This window comes from Pelophylax lessonae (genome assembly GCF_965119305.1).
Source record: "Pelophylax lessonae genome assembly, chromosome: 3".
NCBI classification, from domain to species: domain Eukaryota; kingdom Metazoa; phylum Chordata; class Amphibia; order Anura; family Ranidae; genus Pelophylax; species Pelophylax lessonae.
Window position 1 is genome coordinate 126,980,120 of NC_138770.1, and position 23,848 is coordinate 127,003,967.

The following is a 23,848-nucleotide window of genomic DNA, read 5'->3' on the forward strand; positions in this document are numbered from 1 at the left end:
CGTTGAGCTCCTGTTTACCTGGTTTGCTATAGTTAGCTTTGGGAATTTCTTTTTCACTGTTCCCACCCCTCATGTTTTAACACTGCTTTGGGACGTGCCAATGGTTAAGAAGATGTCAATGAACGAAAGAGAAAATGGGATTTTCGTCTTACCATAAAATCCATTTCTCTGATGTTCATTGGCGGACACAGCACCCACCCCTCTGGGGAGTTGTAATTCTTCTGACACTCTTGTAACAAAACGGAGTACCTATAGCAGACAGAGGGAGTATACTACCTGGGACTGCCCATAGGCATAGCCAGACTTTTTTGCTGCCTAGTGTCCTACTTCTGTATGGGGCAGTGTAACCCAATGATTAAGATTAGGAGCTGTGTCCATCAATGAACATCAGAGAAATGGATTTTTTCGGTTGTCAAAAATCCCACTTTTTTATGGTACAGTAAAACACTTGTTTCTGTATCATTTGTCTACTAAAGCAATAGTTTACCTTTTGCTAGGAAAATTCTTTAACCCCCCCCCCCCAAATAAAAGAGGAAGCTATTTTTCAAATGCATTTTCAGGAATGAATAGACTAAAATTAATTTTGTGCAGACAAAAACAATATAATACCCACTTTTTTTTTTTTTTTTTTTTTTTTGCTAATGCCTCATAAAAGTGAGTAGGCAGCTCTAGAGTGGGGTGAAACCCTTTTTATCTGGAAGCCATTTGCCAGCTGTTAAGTTGATCATCTTTAACGCCTTTTATACTATGCCGTTTATAAACGTACCTTGGTAGATGGGATTAAATAAACACTGGTCAAGGTAGAAATTAAGTATATTTTTTAGTTTTTGTTCCATTTTTTTAAGCATATGAATTATAAAAAAAAAAATATTTTCTGAAAGATAATATAACTATAAAGTCTTGTTTATCCTTCTCCATAGTAACTCTTCTTTCTTGTTGCAGGTAATGGGTTACAAGCAGAGACAACATGTCGTCCTTGAGTTCTTGACAAAGGAGGGATGCAGGCTGTCTGACACCCACAAAAAGCTAAAGAATGTTTATGGAGATTACGTCATTGACCAGAACAATTCTTTGTCAGTGGGGACTCTTGCCAATGGTGTCATCATTCTGTAGCCTTCTGTGGATGTCAGACAGCCTGCAACCCCCTCCTTTTGTCAAGAATTCAACAACGGCATATTGCTTCTGCTTGTAATCCATTTTTTACCTGCAATGAAAATAGTGTCTGTCTTGGTAAATGTTTAAAGCGGTAGTATACCGCTTTTTGTGACTTTTAACTACAGGTAAGCCTATAATAAGGCTTACCTGTAGGTACAATTAATATCTCCTAAACCTGCACGGTTTAGGAGATATTTGCACTGCATACAGCCGCTGACGCGAGCGGCGCATGCGCTCTGAAGGTCTGAGGGGACCTTCAAAGTTCCTTGCTGGGAAGTGCTGGAAAATGACTCCCACGCACATGCGCGGGAGTGACGTCATCACGGCTCCGGCCACTCACAGCGCCGGAGCCACCGAACCCGGAAGAGACGCCAAGGGATCATGTCAGCTCCCACAGCGGTGTCCGAGGGTCCGTGTCGGGGCTTCGTTCTAAGGTAAGTATTTCATAATGAGCTAGTATGCGATGCATACTAGCTCATTATGCCTTTGTCTTGCAGGGTTTTTTTTTTTTTTTTTTGTATACTACCGCTTTAAAACCTGGGTGCTAGTGGACATTTTTAATCAACATAGAACAAGAGCCTTATTTTCTCTATCGCTCATTGACAGACGTAGTCCTCGGTGATACAGCACCTTCGGGTTATGTTGCCTCCACAGGAGTAGGACTAGACAGGAAATGAAAAATGCTCTGGCCACACCCCAGGGGCAGTCCCCGAGGGTATATCTTCTCTCTCTCCGCCACAGCAAATCAGTTTTTTTCTGTCTAGTAAACAGAGCCCGGCTCAGCCAAGCCTGAAGAATATAGCCTGATGCGCCCCTACCCATCTCTGGGGTGGGGGGGGGGATGTCTTCACCGGTTTCTGGAGGACACAGGATCGAGTTTCGATCACTTCCACCGGTGCGATTCTGCCCTTCTAACATTGAACGGTTTCAGGGGTTCTATTCGAACCTATTCACAATGCCCAGGAAAGAGGGCAAGGTGTGTCCAAATCTGGACTTGGGAAGAAATAGAGTCCATCCGTACAGTGGTGGCCTCCCTGCATCAAAGAGATTTCCTGGCGTCCATAGACATATAGGATGCCTATCTTTATATCCCCATCATCGCAGGACATCAGCGTTTTTTCGCTTTCCCAAAGATCATCCCTGGTTCCCACCAGGAGACTGAACTATCTGGGCCTAAGGTTGGATACATCCTGGGCAAGAGAGTTTCTCCTTGCTGGGAAACTCCAGAAGGTTCAGTCAACGATTCGGATGTTGCTGTCCGTCAATTGGCTGGGACTGATGGTGGCCTTCTTAGAGGCAGTACCGTATACCCAGTCTCATACCCGAATTCTCCTGAAGGAGATTCTTTTTTAATGGAATCAGAATTCCGATTCCCTGGCAGGAAGTCTCCGATGCTCAACCAGGGGAAGTCATTTCTTCCGATAGTATCCAGATTACCAATAAGGGTATCTGAACTGAGAGCGATCAGATTTTGTCTGATTTACTGGATCGAGCAGCTCTAGAGCAGCCCGATTCGGATCCAATCGCATATGGCCTCTTCATCCAGAGGTTTTTCCCTAGCTGTTCCTCCATTGGGACATCCCGGATGTGGATCTGTTGGCACCTTGGCCTAACAGGAAGGTGCGGAGGTTTGTAGCTCGCGCCACGATCCTCTAGCGGACGCAGCAGAAACGCTGATCGCCCCGTGGGGGCAGTATCAGCTACGGCATGCCTTCCATCCTCTCAAGTTGCTGCGGGAACTTCTTCGCAGGATAGAGGTGGAGGGAATTCCAGTTATTCTGGAAATTCCGGATTGACCTCGTCGAGCCTGGTACGCCGACTTGGCGAGGCTAGTCGCGGACGCTCCTTGGAGACTTCCTCTCAGGGAGGATTTGCGGTCTCAGGGACCGATCTTCCATCTTGCTTTACAGTCGCTGGCTTAATGGCCTGGCCATTGAGACCCAGGTACTGAAGGACAAGGGAGTGTCAGCTTCAGTTATTCCTACCTCCAGTTAGAGCAAGGAAAGCGACTTCCAGCACATGGAAGTCTTATATTGCATGGTGTGAATCTATTGGATTTCCCCCACAGAGCTATTCGGTGACCCGAATTTTGGTCTGTCTGCAACTAGGGGTTGAGCAGAAACTATCCTTGAGCACGATCAAGGGTCAGGTTTTCAGGGTTAGCAATCTTCTTTCAAGAAACCTTTGGCTAATCATTCCTTGGTGCGGCATTTCATCCAGGGGGTGCGACATCTGGCTCCGCCAGTGCGCGCACCCTTACCGCCTGGTATCTTAATTTAGTGTGGTCGGTTCTTCAGAAACTTCTCTTTGAAGATATTAGGGAGATTCCCTTGCTTACATTCCCAGAAGGTGGCCTTCTTGGTGGCCATTACTTCTGTACGCAGGGTGTCAGAACTGGCCGCATTATCCTGTCGTTCCCCAGATCTGGTGGTTCATAGGGATAAGGTGGTTCTTCTTCCGAATCCATCCTTCCTTCCTAAAGTGGTTTTCGTAAGACGGACTCACTTTTTGTGATCACGGATAGCCCTTGAAGGGGGTTGCCTGTGTCTGCCGCGACCATATCTACATGGATCAGTCAGACGGTGGTACAGGCTTATTCTATTAAGGGTCGGAATCCTCCGTTCCCTGTTAGGGCACACTTCACTCGAGCGCTCAGTACTTCCTGGGCCTTTCGCCATCAGGCGTCAGTGGTCCAGGTATGTAAAGCAGCCACCTGGTCGTCGGTACATACCTTTACAAAATTTTATAAAATTGATGTGATGGCATCGGCGGATGCCTCATTTGGCCGCAAGGTTTTGCAGGCCGCAATTTGAGGAGACTGGTGGTCTACCTCGAGGGTTTTTTTTCTGTTTGGAAATTTTTTTGTTGAGTCTCATCATTAAGGATGAGCATTGTAAACTTCTAGTTGGCATCGGTTGGGCCTTCTAGATTTGGATTTGATTTCCATTTTCCCACCCCTCATTTGTGATACTGTTCTGGGACTTCCCGAAGGTGCTGTATCACCGAGGACTACGTCTGTCAATGAGCGATAGAGAAAAATGGATTTTTGTAAAATCTTACCGTAAAATCCTTTTCTCTTAGCTCATTGACAGACGTAGTACCCGCCCCTCTGTTTTTTGAGTTGGGTTGGGTTAAATTCTCTAAGCACTGCTTTTGTGACATAACTGATTTGCTGTGGCGGAGAGAGAGAGGATATACCCTCGGGGACTGCCCCTGGGGTGTGGCCAGAGCATTTTTCATTTCCTGTCTAGTCCTACTCCTGTGGAGGCAACATAACCCGAAGGTGCTGTATCACCGAGGACTACGTCTGTCAATGAGCTAAGAGAAAAGGATTTTACGGTAAGATTTTACAAAAATCCATTTTTTATTTTTTTTATTCCAGTAAGCCGTCCTCATCCACCATTGTTGTGGAGCAATTCCTGACTCGCATACCAGGGCAATTATTATGGGGATATGTGACACCAACTATGACCAGGCCTGTGAAGGGCAATTTGTTTGTTTTTTACACTTTTTCAGCCACCATGGCAATGTCACAAATGCTGTCATGACCCACAAATCTAATAGAAGAGCATTTTTGGGCAGGTAGGGTAATTATCGCATTCTTAAAGGGTCTCGGGTATCCTAATTTTTGCTTTAAGATCCTTGGAAGGTAATATTCCTGGCTAGGTCAGGGCTCTTTTTCTGGCAGTGGTATACAGTGATGCCAGAGAATGGCTGTGCATTTATTCACCTTGCTGTTTCCACTACTTGTCGCCTTCTCAAAGACGAAAAGTAATTTATCTTCTGACTGTTCTACCTCTTGCTAAATGATCATCAGGCTTATCTCTGTTTAGTGTCTGTGGTAGGACTGTAAAAGCCATGAGCTGGAAGTGGATTCCAGATATAGCAGAGAAGATGTTTGAGTGAGCGTACATATACCATATTAACTTTTTTTTTTTTAATTTTATTTAACCTCCAGGTTCATCCAGCAGAAGCTGGAACGGGCCACTCCAGCAGAGCGCCAGGTAGTGTTTGGAGAAATCCTCCAGGCGGCCTATCAGCTGATGACTGACGTCTTTGGAAATTATGTCATTCAAAAGTTTTTTGAGGTAAGCCATTTTCCATGTTTGTATTGCATTGGGATGTGTTCTTTTTGGTAATCCTTTGTGTACCGTTTAGAACGGTTTTGGTATTGGTGAACATGTTTTCACGTGGCCTGTTGTGGTAACTACCTTCCTGAACCCAGTAAGCTTCAAACCAAATTCCATCAGTATCAAGTTTCTGCTTATTAACCACTTCTGGACAGGAAGGTTTTACCCCCTTAATGACCAGGCCAATTTTTGTGATACGGCACTGCGTTACTTTGACAAAGCTGTACCCAAAAAATGTATGTCCTTTTTTTCCCACAAATAGAGCTTTCTTTTGGTGGTATTTGATCACCTCTGCAATTTTTTTTTTTGCGCTATAAACAAAACAATTCTGAAAAAAAAAAAAAAAAAAAACCATTTTACTTTCTACTATATAACATTCCCATACAAAAAAAAAAAAAATTAAAAATCCAAGTTTTTCATCGTTTTAGGCCAATATGTATTCTGCTACATATTTTTGGTATAAAAAAAAATCCCAATAAGTGTATATTGATTGGGGTGCGCAAAAGTTATCGGGTCTACAAACTAGGGGAGAGATTTGTCATTTTTTACTTTTATCTTTTTTACTAGTAAAGACGGCGATCAGCGATTTTTACTGGGCCTGCGACATTGCAGCAGACAGATCGGACACCTAACTGAAATTTTTTACGCTTTGGAGGGGACCATTTACATTACTACAGTAATCAGTGCTAAAAATATGCACTGTTACTGTAATAATGACACTGGCAGGGAAGGGGTTAACACGAGGGGGCAATCAAAGGGTTAAATGTGTCCCTAGGGGGTGCTTTCTAACTGTGGGGGGGGTTGGCTTGTTGAATGAATCTAGAAACCTATGTTCCTAAATAGGAGGAACACAGGATCCCTGTGTTCATTACTGACAGAACAATGGTCTGCCGTGTTTACAACGGCAGACCGCCATACTATCTCCACTGGGAGCGATCGGGGGTGCCCGGCGGACATTGCGGCTGCCAGACCCGCTAATTTGGCTCCCCCTATGGCCAATCGGCACGTGTGCGTGCCCCCACTAGTGGGCCCGCAAAGCAAAACGTTGTTTTGGGGTCGGCAAGCGGTTAAAAGGAATACTTTTTACTTCAGTAAAGCCAGACATAGATGATTCGAATCTCAGCAGGTTTACCAAGGCCCTAGTGTCCCAAACTCTGACCAAGTGGGCTAAGCTCCTACGCCGTGACCTGGAGGAAGAACAGCTCCTTCCTGCCTTTGCTGAGCTGGCGGACCAGCTGGTCCAAGGGCTGCAGTTTCTGTGATGCCTCCCCTCTGTTTTGATGGTGGTCCTTCGACATGTCTCTTGGCTCAAATGCTGGTCTGCCGACCAGATTTCTAAAAAGGCCTTGACTGATCTTCCCTTTCAAGGGGATTGTCTGTTTGGAGCTACCATGGATGAAATAAAAGGTCTCACAGGGGAGAAGAGTACCTTTTCTTCCGCAGGCTACTAAGAGCAAGGAACCTCGTCATTAGAAGTTTTTTCGTCCCTCAGGGTCGACTGACATGGGCTCGAAGCCTTTCACGGCCTGCTCTGGCGGATACAAACTAACCTGGACTCCTCAGGGGTCAGGTTTCTCCTTTCCCTGTCAAGGCGCACTCTACTCAGGCGCTTAGTTCCTCCTGGGCCTTCTGTCATCCAGTGTCCATGACGCAGGTTTGCAAGGAGGCCACCGGGTCATCGGTGCACAGTTTTACAAAGTTTTATTAAGTGGATGTGTTGGCATCTGCGGATGCTTCCTTTGACTGAAAGGTTTTGCAGGCAGTTAAGAGGACCTGATCAACTTTGAGGGTGTATTTTTTTTTTTTTCAGCTGGGCTCCAGTTGTTTTGGTTGAGCCCTGTCACCTGGTTGGCTACTGTTTAGCCATGGGAATTTTTTGCTGTTTCCCACCCCTCATGTTTGACACTGCTTTGGGACGTCCCAATGGTCAAGAATGACAAGAGCTTTGTCAGTCAATTAACGAAAGAGAAAATGGGATTTTGTGTGTCTGGGCTGCTCTTTGCACTTACTTTGCATGATAACCATGCTTAAATCAAATCCAGTATCAGCATCGCAATTTTTCTTTCAGTTTGGCAGCATGGATCAGAAGTTGGCACTGGCAACACGAATACGTGGACATGTACTTCCCCTGGCTTTACAGATGTACGGGTGCCGTGTTATTCAGAAAGCACTGGAATCCATATCTCCAGATCAGCAGGTATGTTCTCTTCGCCTTCATCATTTAGGATTAGAATTGGCAACTTTCATCTAACACACGATTGTCTGTTGAACAAACTTCAAAAATGTTTGTGTTTCTGAAAGTGCACATTCACTGAATTGGCAAAGGTAGGATTGCAGACAGGTCACAGTGTCTCCTTTTAAAGGACTGCTGCTAAGAGAAGCCCACAGGCTGCTATTGCTTGCCTCTCCTTGTGAAAATGGTAGTTGCCTGACTCATGCTGATTCTATAGTGTTAGGTCACTAACACAGATTATGTATGCAGATCGAGTTCTGATTTTTTTTCTTGCTGCATGCTTATGGATCAGAATGAATTGTCAGTGGCAGCCCTCATATTTCTCTCTGCACAGATTTCCTTCATTTGGTTTCAAAGTGCAAAGACCGGCATATCATATCTCATTAGTATGATTAAGGCTAGGTCCACACTGTCGTGTTTTTTTGCTTGCAACGTTTGTGCAGACACAGCAGCCCATTCATTTGGACAGGCTGCGGTACCTGCAGGAAAACTCTGGAAAAGGGTCCCTGCACCTTTTCAAACTAGCAGCCGCACTGTGCTTTTGCACCATGCTGTTTCATACACCTGAAAACGTTTTGTGTTTTCAAATACCACCCTCACACACGTTTTGCCTGCAGGTGCGATTTGCATGCTGTCTTGCAACAGTAGCTTAAATTCTACCCCTAAAAGAGGGAGTCTGAAATTGATCATTATGTGTAGCCTCATGATGCTGAATGAAGTCCTTGTGTGGTTAATTTTATTTTTTTATTTTTTGCAGAGTGAGATGGTGAAGGAGCTGGATGGACATGTTCTGAAGTGTGTAAAAGATCAGAACGGAAACCACGTGGTACAAAAATGTATCGAATGTGTCCAGCCACAGTCTCTCCAATTCATCATTGATGCCTTCAAAGGACAGGTGGGTTTGTATAAATGTTGGTGTATAAACTTCCAGTTGGGTTGCTAGAAGTTTATCTTCAAAGTGGGGAGCAAAACAGTTTTGACCCAAACAATAGCAGTCAAATGAATTCCCTGGGTAAACTTTCCAAAAAGCACATTTCTAGCAGAAAAGGCATTTCAGTTCACATTGAAATTCACATGTGCTGTTATCCTTCAACACCTCTGTTGACCAGGAGTGTTAAAGACAGATCATCCTTGCAGTGACAACCCCCCCTGACCCCCTTCTGTGCTGCGGATCAAAGTGCTTTTCAGGAAAGATGTCCCCTTATTTATTGAATGATCATAGTGGAGATGACTTACTGTACTGACCTGTGATACATAAAAAAAAAAAAAACATATAGGCCATCACAGCTGATCCACGTATGAAAATGCTCATTGTCTGGCTGATTTTCTGACTTTAGTACATTCTGACAAAAGACAAGACTAGTGCACAGCTGTGAACACTATTTGTAGTGTGGTGTGCTGCCTTTCCGGGGAAGAAAAGTTGTAAAGGCTTTTTTTTTTTTGCCCGTGATTCTTTCACAGACTTGTAAAAATAAAAGGCCTTCACTCTGGGGAAAAAACTGCTGCAGTGCCCCCCTTCATAAGGGGTTAAATATTTGTAATAGTTTAGGGTACCGTTTTAAAAGCAGTTTCACCTTAACCCTTCCTTCCCCCTGCAGCCTGCACTCTGCTTTTCCCTGCATTGCTCTGGGCAGTGAGTGGGCCTTTGGTGTCCTCCCTTACAGTGCAGGATACAGTGCAGGACTGTTGGTCCTGCACTGTATGTGATGACATCAGATGCGTAGAGAGCCAAAAAAAATAAGCTTCAGAGGAATGGTCACACGAAGAGGAGGAGCCAGAGTGAGGGATAAGGTAAGTAAAACTATTTAATGGTACCCTAGACAGAAATTTAGCATTTACCAGGGGGATCCCCACTGCAAAGGTAGTTTTGAATTTTTTCCAAAGTTGGGCATTACACCGCATTTAAACGCGCTGCATCAGTGTGAATATTGAATGAAAAGGATCAGGATAACTAACAAGTAGCGTTTTCAGTCAATTGTGATTTCACTGTGGCTTTGGACAATTTCTGATTTGTTTTTATTTTCATGTCTATCAGGTGTATGTACTCTCCACCCACCCCTATGGCTGCAGAGTAATACAGCGCATACTGGAGCATTGCACTGTGGAACAGACTATGCCTATTCTGGAGGAGTTACATCAAAGCACAGAGCAGCTAGTGCAGGTAAAACGTCATTAACCTAAAGGAAGGATCCTTTCTGTGAATTAATTCCTTTATCTTCAGAGATAAATATTCAGAATGGTATGCCGATCAGCATAATTAAAGAGAACCTATACTATGAAAGATGTGCCCTAAAAAGGCAAGGGGTTGTCACCAATATTACATGTAGGCTACCTTCAGCTTGATTTTTTTTTTTTCTCACTACTGATTTACCATGCCTTGGGGGCTGCCATTTTGATGCAAGAGCAGGGCTTTGTTTCCCCATGTCAGGGTTGCTTCCCTGATGACTACTGGAGTGGTGTCAGAAGCACAGATCTGCTGAATGAATGAAGCAGGGGAGATCCTTGCACTGTAGTTACTCAGTGGTGACCGCATTCAAAGGTAGCAGTGTCTTAAATGGTCTTACACTGCAGATAAGAGGCTTTAGAGTGAGAATGTCATAAGTTGGGGAAAGAAAAGTAGTTCCTGGGCACTGTCACATTTCAGGAAAGGAACAAGAAGGCCTGGGCATAGTCTTATGCCAGGAAGTGCTCTGCTGTTTTTTTGGAGAAATTCAAGACAAAGGGTTTTTAGTGGTAAATAGTATGTAGTAGTTGATTGCACACAACACCTCAATGTCACATGTGTGAATCTGTGGAACATGCACAATCATCTTTGGTCACTATAAATGTGTGATTAGACTGAAAATGCTATGCTTTGGTTTGTTGCAATTAGAACATTCAGCCTTATAAAATCTGTGTAGGCTTACATATGAATTATTTGCACTCACCGGCCACTTTATTAGGTACACCTTGCTGGTACCGGGTTGGACCCCCTTTTGCTTTCAGAACTGCCTTTATTCTACGTGGCATCGATTCAACAAAAGTTTGGGAAACATTCCTCAGAAATTTTGGTCCATATTGACATGATGGCATCACGCAGTTGCTGCAGATTTGTCCGCTGCACATCCAAGATGGGAATCTCCCAATCTACCACATCCCAAAGGTGCTTTGTTGGATTGAGATCTGGCAACTGTGGAGGCCATTGTAGTACAGTGAACTCATTATGTTCAAGAAACCAGTGGTGAGATGATTTGAGCTTTGTGACATGGTGCATTATCCTGCTGGAAGGAGCCATCAGAAGATGGGTACACTGTAATCATAAAGGGATGGACATGGTCAGCAACAACGCTCAGGTAGGCGGTGGCATTTAAACAATGCTCAGTTGGCACGAAGGGTCCCAAAGTGTGCCAAGAAAATATCTGCCACACCATTACACCACCACCAGCCTGAACTGTTGATACAAGGCAGGATGGATCCATGCTTTCATGTTTTTTATGCCAAATTCTGACCCCACCATCTGAATGTAGCTGAAATAGACTCATCAGACTAGGCAATGTTTTTCCAGTCTTCTGTTGTCCAATTTTGGTGAGCCTGTGTGAATTGTAGCCTCAGTTTCCTGTTCTTAGCTGATAGGAGTGGCACCCGGTGTGGTCTTCTGGTGCTGTAGCCGAACTGCTTCAAGGTTCGATGTGTTGCGCATTCAGAGATGGTATGCTGCATACCTTGGTTGTAGCGAGTGGTTATTTGAGTTACTGTTGCCTTTCTATCATCTCAAACCAGTCTGCCCATTCTCCTCTGACTGTCATCAACAAGGCATTTTCATCTACACAAGTGCTTCTCACTGGATATTTTCTCTTTTTCGGACCATTCTCTGCAAACCCGAGACACGGTTATGCATAAAAATCCCAGTATATCAGCAGTATTTTAAATACGCAGACCAGCCCATATGGCACCAACAACCATGCCACGTTCAAAGTCCCTTAAATCCCCTTTCTTCCCCATTCTGATGCCTGGTTTGAACTTCAGCAGGTAGTCTTCACCACATCTAGATGCCTAAATAGATTAAGTTGCTGCCATGTGATTGGCTGATTAGTAATTTGTTTTCCCAAGCAAATAAACAGGTGTACCTAAAAAGGTGGCCAGTGAGTGTGAATCTCTTAATTATCCTTTTACATACCCTTTAGAATTTCATCAAGTCACTGTACAGAAATTGTCAGTGATTGCACACGATTGATGTACCTGTCGAAACCTGGCACTGAGGTTGGAGTGTCCATAATAGACTCCTTAATCACTACGGATTTTAAACTGACGCACTCTGATGGGCAACTGATGGAGAACTGAGAGATGGCGTGGGCAGATCCTTAGCCGTTATTCATTCCAATAGCCCAATCTCATCAGAAGTTACGCAGACCTTACGCAGTCGTTCATCCATCAGGCTCTGCCCACCCAGTGACTCAAGTCTTTTCCCAAAATGAAGACATTGCTATATTTGAGTAATGACATCACCAGTATCCTCGTCCCCTTTGTTTACATTTGGCTTTCATAGTGGGAATCTCCCTACCGACAACTAAATGGGACCAGGGATGGAGCCCTGCGGGGGAACCGGTCATATTCATGAATCATGACACCTTCCCAGCACAAACATGCCCCACTCATGAGTACTGGAGTACCTTTTACACCAGCTCAGAATTGGTCTTAAAGCGGAGTTCCTCTCAAAAGTGGAACTTCCGCTTATCTGTCCCCCCCCCCCCCCCCCCCTCCAGTGCCACATTTGGCACCTTTTCAGGGGGGAATCGGTTACCTGTTTTTGACAGGTACCCCGTCCCCACTTCTGTTGGACTTCGCCGCGGCGAGGTACGTCAGCGGTTTGGCCCCATCCTCCTCCTCCCTCTGCTTCCAGGTAATTACCAAGCGCAGCGCACTTTGTGCATACGCAGTAGGGACCCGGCCATAAAGCCGCAAGGCTTCACTGCTGGGTTCCCTTACGTGGTGGCAGCGGTGCTGACATCGCTGGACTCCAGGACAGGTAAGTGTCCTAATATTAAAAGTCAGCAGCTACTAGTATGTGTAGCTGCTGACTTTTAATTTTTGGAGTGGGGGGGGGGGGGGGGCAGAACTCTGCATTAATTACTGCTAGTTTCATAATCTACTGACAGCAATTATTTAAGAATCTGTCACTGCCATAGCAATAGGGTCTTAATGTGACGGTAGAAAGAACTGACTGAACTTGGCACGTGTTGATAATGATATCAAAACTAGCGTATCGTTTTCAGGCGTATTTTGGGCTTTTTTTTTCCAGTCGTTTTTTGGGCATTTTTCCAGGCTTTTTTTTTTTTTTTTTTTTACTTTTTTCAAGCGTTTTTTCTGGCATTTTTTGCAGGTGTTTGGAGGCAGGCATTGACATCTAACAAAAACGCCTGTAATCTGCCAAAAGAGAAGCTCATGTACTTTTTTGAGCTTCAGGCGTTTTGCTTCAGGTGACAAAATGCTCATATGGGAACAGGGGCCACTGAAATGAATGGGATTTTGCTTGTTGGGCGTTTTGAGACTTCAGAGATGAGCGTATTACGAGCTGAAATACGCTCAGGTGTGAACAGGGCCTGAGAGCAGGTAGTTCTTAAGGGACTTGCCTCTAAAAAAGTGATATTCATGCTTTATTGAATTCCTCCATTCATGTTTGATGGATTGAGTCATGTGTGGGTCAGAGGTCCCCTGAAGCTCTGTCTGCCTGACCTCACACTCCATCCCCGTCTTTTTGAGTATGCATCATGTAAGTGTAAGGCCATAGTTGTTGGCGCACACTAGGTGAAAAGAGCATATTTATATGTTTTTAATGCTTGCTTTCTTCCTACAGGATCAGTATGGTAATTATGTCATTCAGCATGTATTGGAACATGGCCGCACTGAAGACAAGAGCAAAATTGTTTCTGAGATAAGAGGAAAGGTTTTAGCCCTCAGTCAGCACAAATTTGCAAGGTAAATGATCTTTGTCTATTACTTCCCACCTGTAAATATAATCTATTGATTTTGTCTTCACAGTTACTTATTTCCTTAACAGACTTCACAGCCAAGCCAAGTTATTCCTGTAGCCTTTTTCTGTTATACAAATGAATGCACCTGTCCCTTTTTTTTTTATTTTTTATTTTTTTTTGCTGCAGAGGTGGAGTTTAGGAAAATTGTACAAGGGCCTTGTCCTCTCCAATAAACCTGCCTCTTCAGACTTTAGCTTTTTTTTTTTTTTTTCCTAGAGTGTTATTGAACTCTTCTCCTTTGTGATGCCCCCAACTGTTTTTGCCTTAAGGCCTCTTTTACAACTTGTCCTGCGACTTGGGACTGCAAAGTCGCATGACAAGTTGTTGCCTATGATTTCCAATGAGTACCGTTCATATCTGTGCAACTTCAAAGTAGTCCTTGCACAACTTTGGTCCGACTTTGATGCGATTTAAGGTCCATAGACCTCAAGATTACACAGGCATTGCTTCAAGTCCAGTCAAAGTCGCAAAGTAGCACAACTTTCAGGTCGCACAAGTGTGGTGAAGGGGATCTTAATGGTTAGTTGGAAATAAGTTCTCATGTTTGGAGCAGGTTTTAAGGCTACACTTGATGGTGGATTGTCATTTATGTCACATTGTTCTATAGCATTATGCATAACACTATGCAAGCAGCAGGCCATTCTTGTATTTTTTTTTTTTTGGCCATATCAGGCAGATGTCTGCTTTCAACAATTTAGTGTGACTATTCTAATGAAGTCGATCGTAACACAGAACTGTGCACAATGGCTGTGTACATCTGTTCACCAAATCTTCTGTCTCTTACATGAATCTGTGTCTTCTTTTTCTTCTTAGTAATGTTGTAGAGAAGTGCGTCACCCATTCGTCCCGTACGGAGAGGGCTTTGCTCATCGATGAGGTCTGCTGCCAGAATGACGGTCCTCACAGTGCCTTATACACCATGATGAAGGACCAGTATGCAAACTACGTGGTGCAGAAGATGATTGACATGGCCGAGCCCGCTCAGCGCAAAATCATCATGCATAAGGTAAAGCATACTTGCCTAGATGATTGTAAAATGAAAAGTGCCCAAAGACACAGGAGGACAAGACTGGTAGCTGCACAGCAAACAAGTACATTCAACTCAGTGGAACACAAATGTTTATGGCTGTGGAGCGAGGAGAACGCAAACTGTTCTAGCTTGCATTGGGAGGAGGAATAGTGATTGGACATGGCTTCTAAACCATTCCTGTTGTTTCCCTTTTAAGATAGGTTGTCTGAGGCTGTCTGCTGGTACCAAAGACTTGAGATTTATATGTCGTTTGTTCAAAAACAGCCAGACTGGAAGACACTGCTTGTGTCTCTACCTGACTTTATTTATAAACCAGTACACATAGATTTAAGGCAGGTGGTACTTTTTATTGTTATTATAATACAGGATTTATATAGCAGCAACAGTTTGCGCAGCACTTTAAATAGACAGCAGTTTAAGTTTAATTTAAGCACCATAACATTTTGACGCAATGAGGGCTTGCTCATGAGCGCACACAATTTAAATAGGGGCTTGTGATACAAACTTATATTAACTGAATGATGAATTGGAGAAAGTAAACGTTTAGGTGGAGATTGAATAGGCTTCCCTGAAAAAAGGACTTTTCAGCGATCACTTAAAGTCAGACATAGTACGAGATAGCTGGACAGATTAAGGTAGGGCGTTCAAAAGGATGGGAGAGGCTCTGGAGAAATTCTGAAGGTGAGCATGGGAGAAGGAAGCTACAGAGCAAGAGGTCCTGGGAGGTAGCTGAAAGTACAGTTTGAGCAATATTTTGAGACAAGGTTGTTGGACAGTTAGTATTTAATTTACTGTGCAAGTGGAGTCCAGTGTAAGAATTACAGAGGGGGGCAGAGTTGCAATAGTCAAGGAGATGTATAACAAGTGAGTGATTAAAACCAGCCATAGGCAGTTTGAATCTCAGCCACTTAAGGTGATTGTAAAGTCTTGTTAAAAAAAAAAAAAAAAACCTGTTCTACTTGCCTGCTACATGCATTTGGTTTTGCACAGAGCAGCCCAGATCCTCCTCCTTCTTGGGTCCCTCTTTGGCTCGCCTGGCTCCTCCCTCCTGTGAGTGCCCCCACAGCAAGCAGCTTGCGATGGGGGCACCTAAGCCGAGTCACAGCGCCCTGTGTCCGTTCAGACACAGGGCTGCGCTCCAGCCCCACCACCCTTTCCTGATTGGCTGAATGATTTTGATAGCAGCGTGAGCCAATCTCGCCATGCCGCTGTCTTAGCCAATGAAAAGGGCAGTCCCAGGCAGCTTGGGACACTCCTACAACATCGCTGGATAAAGACAGGCTCAGGTAAGTATTAGGGGGGCTGCTGCACACACACAAAAAAAAACTTTTATCTAAATGCATAGCATTAAAATGAAAAAAGAGAAAAAAATACCTTCTGCCTTTACAATCCCTTTAAGCACTTACCGGCAGAGATTTGAAACATCTATGGGCAGGTTGATTGTACCCAAGTCAATCCATAAATCAACTTGGGTACAACCAGAATGTTGTATTTTTAGGATGCAATTTATTGCCAGCGGCTATAGCTGCTAGCAATAATCACTGTGTTCTTCTGGCTTGGACGGCTTCCCCCCTGCCCACACCCCAGGAGAACACAGCTCAGTGGGAGGGATTCCCCCATCACCAATGACTGATAGGGCAATCAAGAGTTTTTTTTTTCTTTCCTGTTTGTCAATCTATGGCCTGCCTTAGTAACTTTATTATTGACCATTACTTGTGATTAGTATTGATTTTGTATTGCATGGCGTAGTTCTTGTATTTTACAAACTATTTTAAGCAATTCTATTTTTTCTATTCCTCTAAGATTCGACCACACATCACCACACTGCGTAAATATACCTACGGGAAACACATACTGGCCAAGCTGGAGAAGTATTACATGAAGACTAGCACTGACCTGGGGCCAATGGTAGGGCCCCCCAATGGAATGCTGTAGCAGAGGAGGAGAAAGGAAGAATAAAATACAGATATTCATCACACCTCTCAAACTTTACAAGAAGCTATCCAACCTTTCCACTTCGCTTCCTATAAGAAGAGCTGATGTGTATCACACTATTTATTATTTTCCCACTTGAAATCTCACTGTGGCTCCAAGTGTACATTTTGGGCCTGCCTCCAGCTCCAGTGGAAGACTCACCCAACTGCCTGTTAGTTTAAAAAATAATTAAAAAAACCAGGGCCTGTAAATGATGTAATTGTATCAAGCTGTCACATATTTTGTAAATTTTTACCTTGTAAAGTTCCTGTAAAAAGTGGTAGTTTTTAAAAGGGAAAAGTACAGTATTTTAATACGCTGGTTTGCCAGTTGGGTTAGTCTCCCATGAGCATGGAGTATCTGCTTGTAAATAGAGTATGAGTCTTATTTTGTTGCATTTTATTTTATTTTGTTAACTATCAAATTCTTTACAGGTGATCAAAATACATGGGCACATTTTATAGATAGACTGTGTGCTAGATTACTGGAGATAGCAGTCTAGTTTTGTCAGGTAATAGAGGCCTGTCAGTCCACTGGACAGTAGAAGCTTAGGCTAATGCGTGGGTGGACATGGCATTCGTTTGACTAAAGCAGACATGTTTTATGATGTTATTCAGAACGCTGTGAGGGGTTGGTCTGTAGGCGTTTAGAAATTGGTCAGTATCCCCCATTTGCTGTTGCAGGAATCTTCCCTGCTCGCTATTGGGATCAGACAGCCGTAGAACCTGCGGTTGCTTGAATACACGAACAGTGAGTGCATGGTGGACACTTCCACTCATCTCTTTCGATTTTGAAATCGACTTTGTCAACCTGGGTGGTGCCAACAGGGCCACTCACAACTCCATTTTTGGTCAATTCAGCCTCATCGGCAGATATTCAAGCTGTGTATGGCTAGTGTATGGTTAGATGTGGATTGGTGTGACTGGAGCCATGTTATATGATTTAAGTTTGTATGTGACCTAACTGTCCAAAATACACAAATGATATCTGCATGACAGCCTTTTTGTTACAGGGTGAATGACAGTGCCCAAATGTATAGTAAGGCTTTCCATTACGGTTACTGCTGTTGTCAAAATTAATTTTTAGTCCTTTTAGGCAAAGGACTCGCTTAACAGCAAACCTGTGCTTTGCCCATTATAAACAAGGCAATACCAAACCCCCTATCCCCAAAGCTCCTACTTTTCCTGTGCTCCCCATCCATTTTGTTCAATGCTGGGAGCCAAAGGAAACTGCCATTACTTCGGGTATACAGAAACATGTGACTGGCAATGTGAAAGCATTGTGCCAAAAGCCCTGTATAAGATACGACTTGTAAGATTTGTAGCTTAAGCGGGGCCTTTGCTTCCAGACACAGAACATGGCAGGGTGGGAGTGAAAGGAAAGTACCTATATTCTGCTGGGGAGAATGGAATTCTACTGAACACGGTTCTTTGTCCTGAATGGCAAAGTATAGGTTCACTTTAGATCCTTATTTCTTGTGTCAAGATGAGTGACTTTTTCATTCATCTGCGCTTTATCAGATCAGCATCATAGGATTTAAAGCCCAGGAAAAGATAAAGGCTTATGTTATAGAGAGACTTGTACACGATACACAAGACTCTGCCATAGTTTTTCCACATGAAAAAACTAGTTGCATTTTTTTGTGACTACCTTGTAAAGGTATGTACCCACACATTTTTTTCTGTGCCACCAGTTGAGTTTTTTAGACAATGGATGGAGAGTTTGAAATCTAAAGAACAACACCTCTGCCTGAAAGGGGGACTGGTGAAAACATCAAAGCCACATCACAAGGTCATATTCATGATGCAAAGATACATTTGCTTTGTTTTTTTATTATTTGCAGATTAAGGCCCCTTTCACACAGGGGAGTCCGTTGGCGGACTACGTTTTTCTCAGCGCTGAGCAGGCGGATGACAGCTCTGTCTCTGCGCTGTGTGTGGAGACAGAGCTGTCAGGTCCCCGCTCTTCTCTATGGGGAAATCGGATGAGAATGGACCGTCTGTCTGTTCTCATCCGATCCGAATAGGGTTTCCATCTGTCCAGATTTGACAGATCGGATGTCAGCAGACATGCCGTTCAGATCCGCCTGAAAAACTGAATGGTCCGCCTGTATGAAAGGTGCCTAAGGAGTGCGAGATTTCTTGCACATCATTCATATGCATTACTTGCCCCTACTTATAAGGAACAACACAGACTAACAGCAGGCTCTTGCTGAGATCTCGATCCTTGGCCCTATAGAAGTTATAAACCATTTCCCGTAAAAAGTGTGGAAAGGAAATACATTTCTTCCAGCCAATTGGCAGCAGGGGATTGTATCAACTGTAGAAATCCATGGGAGTTATTGTCTCCCAGACTAGGAGAGGGGGAGCAGCTGCACACATTTCTCTATGAAGGTGACTGATGCACATGATCCCTGGTATTTTCAACCCAAACTACTGAAATCCCAAAGGTTTTTTTTTTTCTATTTCACATTTGACCTCAGGCTGCATAAAACAAAGACATTTGTTTGTTTTTTCCCCTTATACTGCTCTTGCCCAATTCCTGTTTGAATCTCCATGTCAGCATGCTTAGATCTAATCTAGACCACTGCGCTGTGTGAGAGTAAACAGTCCAGATCTCCAGTGGTCTCAGGCACCCCTTTTACAATGCTGACAATCCCTGAGAAGATTGGACTACTGTACAGGGGGGCATGGGGACCACTGGAGGTGTTGACCATTCCTCCCGCCAAGCACAGCGGCTTGCGTAGGAATAGGGCAGAAATAGCAAAATAAAAGTGTACATTCTTTTCAATTTATCCAGTCTGCTGTTAAACATATATATATATATATATATATATATATATATATATATATATATATAAAGCCTACATCTGGGCTTTACAATATTTCAGGGACTTTGCTATGCTCAAATCTGAACAGAATGTGTCTAATTTGAAGTACTTAACATTTTGTGGAGCTTATGAATAAATGAGACCGGTCCTTTTGGTCTTTGGTAGACTTTGGCCTTGTAGGTAAGGATGTAGGTTTCTTGTCTGACCCAGTTGTTCATATTATTGCTTGGATGGGTTATGAGCCCTTGTTATCTACAGTAAGGACAGTAGGTGGTGCTATTTTTTATTTTGCTGATGCTTACAACACCAGTGAATTTTGGACGAGTTAATCACTTTAAATTTTTTTTTCCACTCGTTAATCACCTTCTAAGCAAAATGGGATTTAGTGTGCAAATCATGCTGTTACTTCCCCCCTCCCCCCATTTTTGTATGCAACAGAGGCTTTGGTGGATTCCATTGGTGTGGTTCATTACAACCCCAGGCTGCTATATTAATAAATTCTCAAACTAGCAGAAAAAAAAAAGCAAATTGTAACCTGTCTGTAAACGACAGCTCCATTTTTGTTTCTCTAGCACATAGTTAAGCACTGACAATGAATGCTTTCCTCTGCAGTGGTAGTAAAGTCAATGTATCGTTATGTATTTTTATTTTCCCTTGCATATAACAGTGTGTGACTTTTTTTTTTTTTTTTTTTATTAGTCGCTAAGTTTTGTGGTTGTTTTTTTTTTTTTTTTGTTTTTTTAAATTTGCTGTCATTAGCCAAAACACGTAGTTTTAGTTAGAAAAAAAAATTAAAATCCCTATGGTAGCTTGACATTTACGCATGACAAAACCGCTGATAAAATATATATAAATATATAAATATATATATACATATAAATATATTCGAACTGCTTTACGTTTGTAATTTTCTCTGTTTATATAAGTATATGCTTTGTATTGTACAAGTGTAACTAATGAGTAGTTGACCGTTTACAGTTTCATTGTTTACTACAAGCCTTGCTCATTTTGTAGTTGATTGTACAGGTGTACATTTGTAAACCTTTTGGCTGTACATGTCACTGTGTCACCTCCCCACTGTTCGGGGAGGGGCAAAAAAAAAAAAATAATTTCAGTGTACATTTGGGTCTCTTCTATATTGCCTTGGCATATAGTGTTGTATAATGTAAATTTCTTTTCTCTGAATCAAGTTTTTTTTTTTTTTTCTTTTTCTTTTTCTTTTTTCTGTTTTTTTTTTAACCGGTCTTTATACAGCTTCATAAAATATAAATATATAAATACCAGCTATTTATCTACCGGTGGAAAATTTGTTCTTGTTTATACATCATGGCTCTAACGTGTTATTAGAATGCAGTACATTGTGCATAGTAACAATAAAATGATTGACTGGGGAAAATATACGCACAGGACGGCCGTAATGAAATTGACCGTTTATCCAATGTAGATCAAGGTTTTGTAAAAAGTAACTGTAAAAAATTGGTGGGTGACTAAAGGTGCCCATAGATTTTTATTTATTATTTTTTTTTTAAATTAGAGTGGCTGATAATAAAAAAAAAAAAAAAAAAAAAATCAAACTCCCACGGATTTTCCTCATATAAACAATCGAGGTGGTTGGAGAAATCCTTTCCACCAAGACATTGTATTCTGACAGTGGGACTCCACCAATGTCAGATTACACTGATCAATGGCTGAAGCCGATTGTGACCTGCCTACATGCTGCAGAAGACCGTCTCCTTTTATATGAAGTAAAGAAAAAATTTGATTTGCACCAAATTCCACTGTGACTTTTTATAAAATGACCTTGACCTACATTGTCCCTGAATATTTCTATTTTATTTGTGACCATTCTGTATGTGTATATACCCCCATAGTAATGTCTTGTAAGTGAACAAGCCAGTGATTTGCGTTGTATAGGAAAGTACTGTAATATTTTTTTTTGTCTCCTGCTTGAAAAACCAAGAGAACATGTAAATTATTGTCAATTTTGGTGAACATACAGCATTGTAACAATAACCTATAGATGATGTACATTTACAAGCGGCCTTATGTACATTTCCCAAGGATCTTTTTAAAGGCAGAATTGTGACCACATGTGTATAATTAAAACACTTTTTAATCCTTTCGTCTGTAGTAGCTTTCTTGGGTAATGCCTTAGTATTAAGGAACAGCCGAGGTCACTGGTGTGCAGGCTCAATAAGTGATGGGCAGTCTATTAAACACCTACACACTAAAAGCACATTTCATGCCCTGCATATATACCAAAAGCACATTCCATGCCTAGCATATACACCAAAAGCACACGTTCCATGCCCCAGCCTGTATGCCAAAAGCACACGTTCCATGCGCCAGCCTGTATGCCAAAAGCACACGTTCCATGCGCCAGCCTGTATGCCAAAAGCACACGTTCCATGCCCCAGCCTGTATGCCAAAAGCGCAGGTTCCATGCCCCAGCCTGTACGCCAAAAGCGCAGGTTCCATGCCCCAGCCTGTACGCCAAAAGCACAGGTTCCATGCCCCAGCCTGTACGCCAAAAGCACGCGTTCCATGGCCCAGCCTGTACGCCAAAAGCACGCGTTCCATGGCCCAGCCTGTACGCCAAAAGCACGCGTTCCATGGCCCAGCCTGTATGCCAAAAGCACACGTTCCATGCCCCAGCCTGTATGCCAAAAGCACACGTTCCATGCCCCAGCCTGTATGCCAAAAGCACACGTTCCATGCCCCAGCCTGTATGCCAAAAGCACACGTTCCATGCCCCAGCCTGTATGCCAAAAGCGCAGGTTCCATGCCCCAGCCTGTACGCCAAAAGCACAGGTTCCATGCCCCAGCCTGTACGCCAAAAGCACGCGTTCCATGGCCCAGCCTGTACGCCAAAAGCACGCGTTCCATGGCCCAGCCTGTACGCCAAAAGCACGCGTTCCATGGCCCAGCCTGTACGCCAAAAGCACACGTTTCATGCCCCAGCCTGTACGCCAAAAGCCCACGTTCCATGCCCCAGCCTGTATGCCAAAAGCCCACGTTCCATGCCCCTGCCTCTACGCCAAAAGCCCGCGTCCAATGCCCCAGTCTCTACGCCAAAAGCCCGAGTTCCATGCCCCAGCCTCTACGCCAAAAGCCCGCGTTCAATGCCCCAGCCTGTATGCCAAAAGCCCGCGTTCCATGCCCCAGACTGTACGTAAAAAGCCCGCGTTCCATGCCCCAGCCTGTACGCCAAAGGCCCGTTTCATGCCAAACCCTGAACACCAGGCTGCAGCGCATTCCGTGTCCACTTTAAACAAAAAGCGGTACACCCTGTGCCAAACATACAAGCCAAACAGCACACTGCATGTCCAGTGTACCCAAACCTGCAGTACCATTTTAGTTTACCCTGTGCTATCCACTTACTGTATAGGAACCTATTGTGAACTCACTGCACCCTACATGAACCTTTTTACGAAATGCTTTCCTGACACTGCATGAATACATTTTGATGTCACAATATACTGTAGTATCTTCCAGTAATAAGCAGTCACTGCGCCCAGCGAGGGGTGACTTTGCAGAGGCTGAGATCTCATCTGCCTGCTGCATGTCAAAGGCAGGATTTCCTCAATCTTCCTCCCCCACCACCCTGATGAAGCTTAATGTCAAGGCTGCTATACATGGATTGTTTTTTTTTTTTTTTTTTTTTGCGCTTTTTTTCCCCTCAGTCAGCTGGCAGGCTGATTGAAAAAAATGAATGGATTCCCTCCATCCACACAAGCAAGGTGGATGGAGGAATCCTTGCTGCTGTGTAATTGCAGGAGAGACTCCCCCACTGTTAGAATACACTGATCAGAGCTGCAATGGCAGCAGGATTTCACATGATTGCATCTGTGAACCATCACCTCATATGGTGCTTAACCACTTGCCGACAACGCTTTAGCCAAAAGACAGCTGCAACACGGTCATCCAGTTCTGGGAGGGAGTCTTGGTGTCCCCAGCTCATTTTGTGTAAACAAATGCTGGTTATCGGCATTTCCTTTCCTCGGCACTGTCACTGTGTGGGCAAAGGAAAGCCTATAACCAGCAATCCTCTGACAGCACACATTTACACTGATGATCAGTGCAGTCTCATCAGCACACGTCAGTGACGAAGGAAAAATTTCATATTTTGCAAAATTTTATAGCCAAAACAAAGGAAAAGGGTGTTTTTTGGAGTTTTTTCGGTCTTCTTTTTTTTTTTTATTTGGTAATAAAAAAAAAAGTGATACAATACCACCAAAAGAAAGCACTATGTGTCTCAAAAAATAAAATAAAAATATTCATATGAGTACAGTGCTGCATGACCACACAATTGCCATTAAAAGTGTGAGAGCACTTAAAGCGGACAATTGGCCTGGTCTGGAAGGGGGTGAAAGTGGCCAGTAGGTAAGCGGTTAAACAAATGTGGTGCTGTCCTTTTGGAAAGAAAATCAAATAGACATTCCAGGGTGGAGTACCGTGATCTCTGCGAGGGGTGGTAATTGCATA

General features: G+C 43.4%; 1 protein-coding gene across 1 annotated transcript in view; it reads left to right on the plus strand.

The window, feature by feature from the left end:
- PUM2 (pumilio RNA binding family member 2) overlaps positions 1–17,119 on the plus strand; it is a 112,763-nt gene extending 95,644 nt beyond the window's left edge. The window contains exons 16-22 of the mRNA XM_082250220.1: positions 5,114–5,243; positions 7,354–7,482; positions 8,276–8,413; positions 9,554–9,679; positions 13,352–13,473; positions 14,343–14,535; positions 16,363–17,119. Coding sequence (XP_082106346.1) covers positions 5,114–5,243; positions 7,354–7,482; positions 8,276–8,413; positions 9,554–9,679; positions 13,352–13,473; positions 14,343–14,535; positions 16,363–16,494 — 970 coding nt within the window. The 3' untranslated portion in view covers positions 16,495–17,119. The remainder of the gene's footprint in view (positions 1–5,113; positions 5,244–7,353; positions 7,483–8,275; positions 8,414–9,553; positions 9,680–13,351; positions 13,474–14,342; positions 14,536–16,362) is intronic.
- Positions 17,120–23,848: the final 6,729 nt, after the last annotated feature.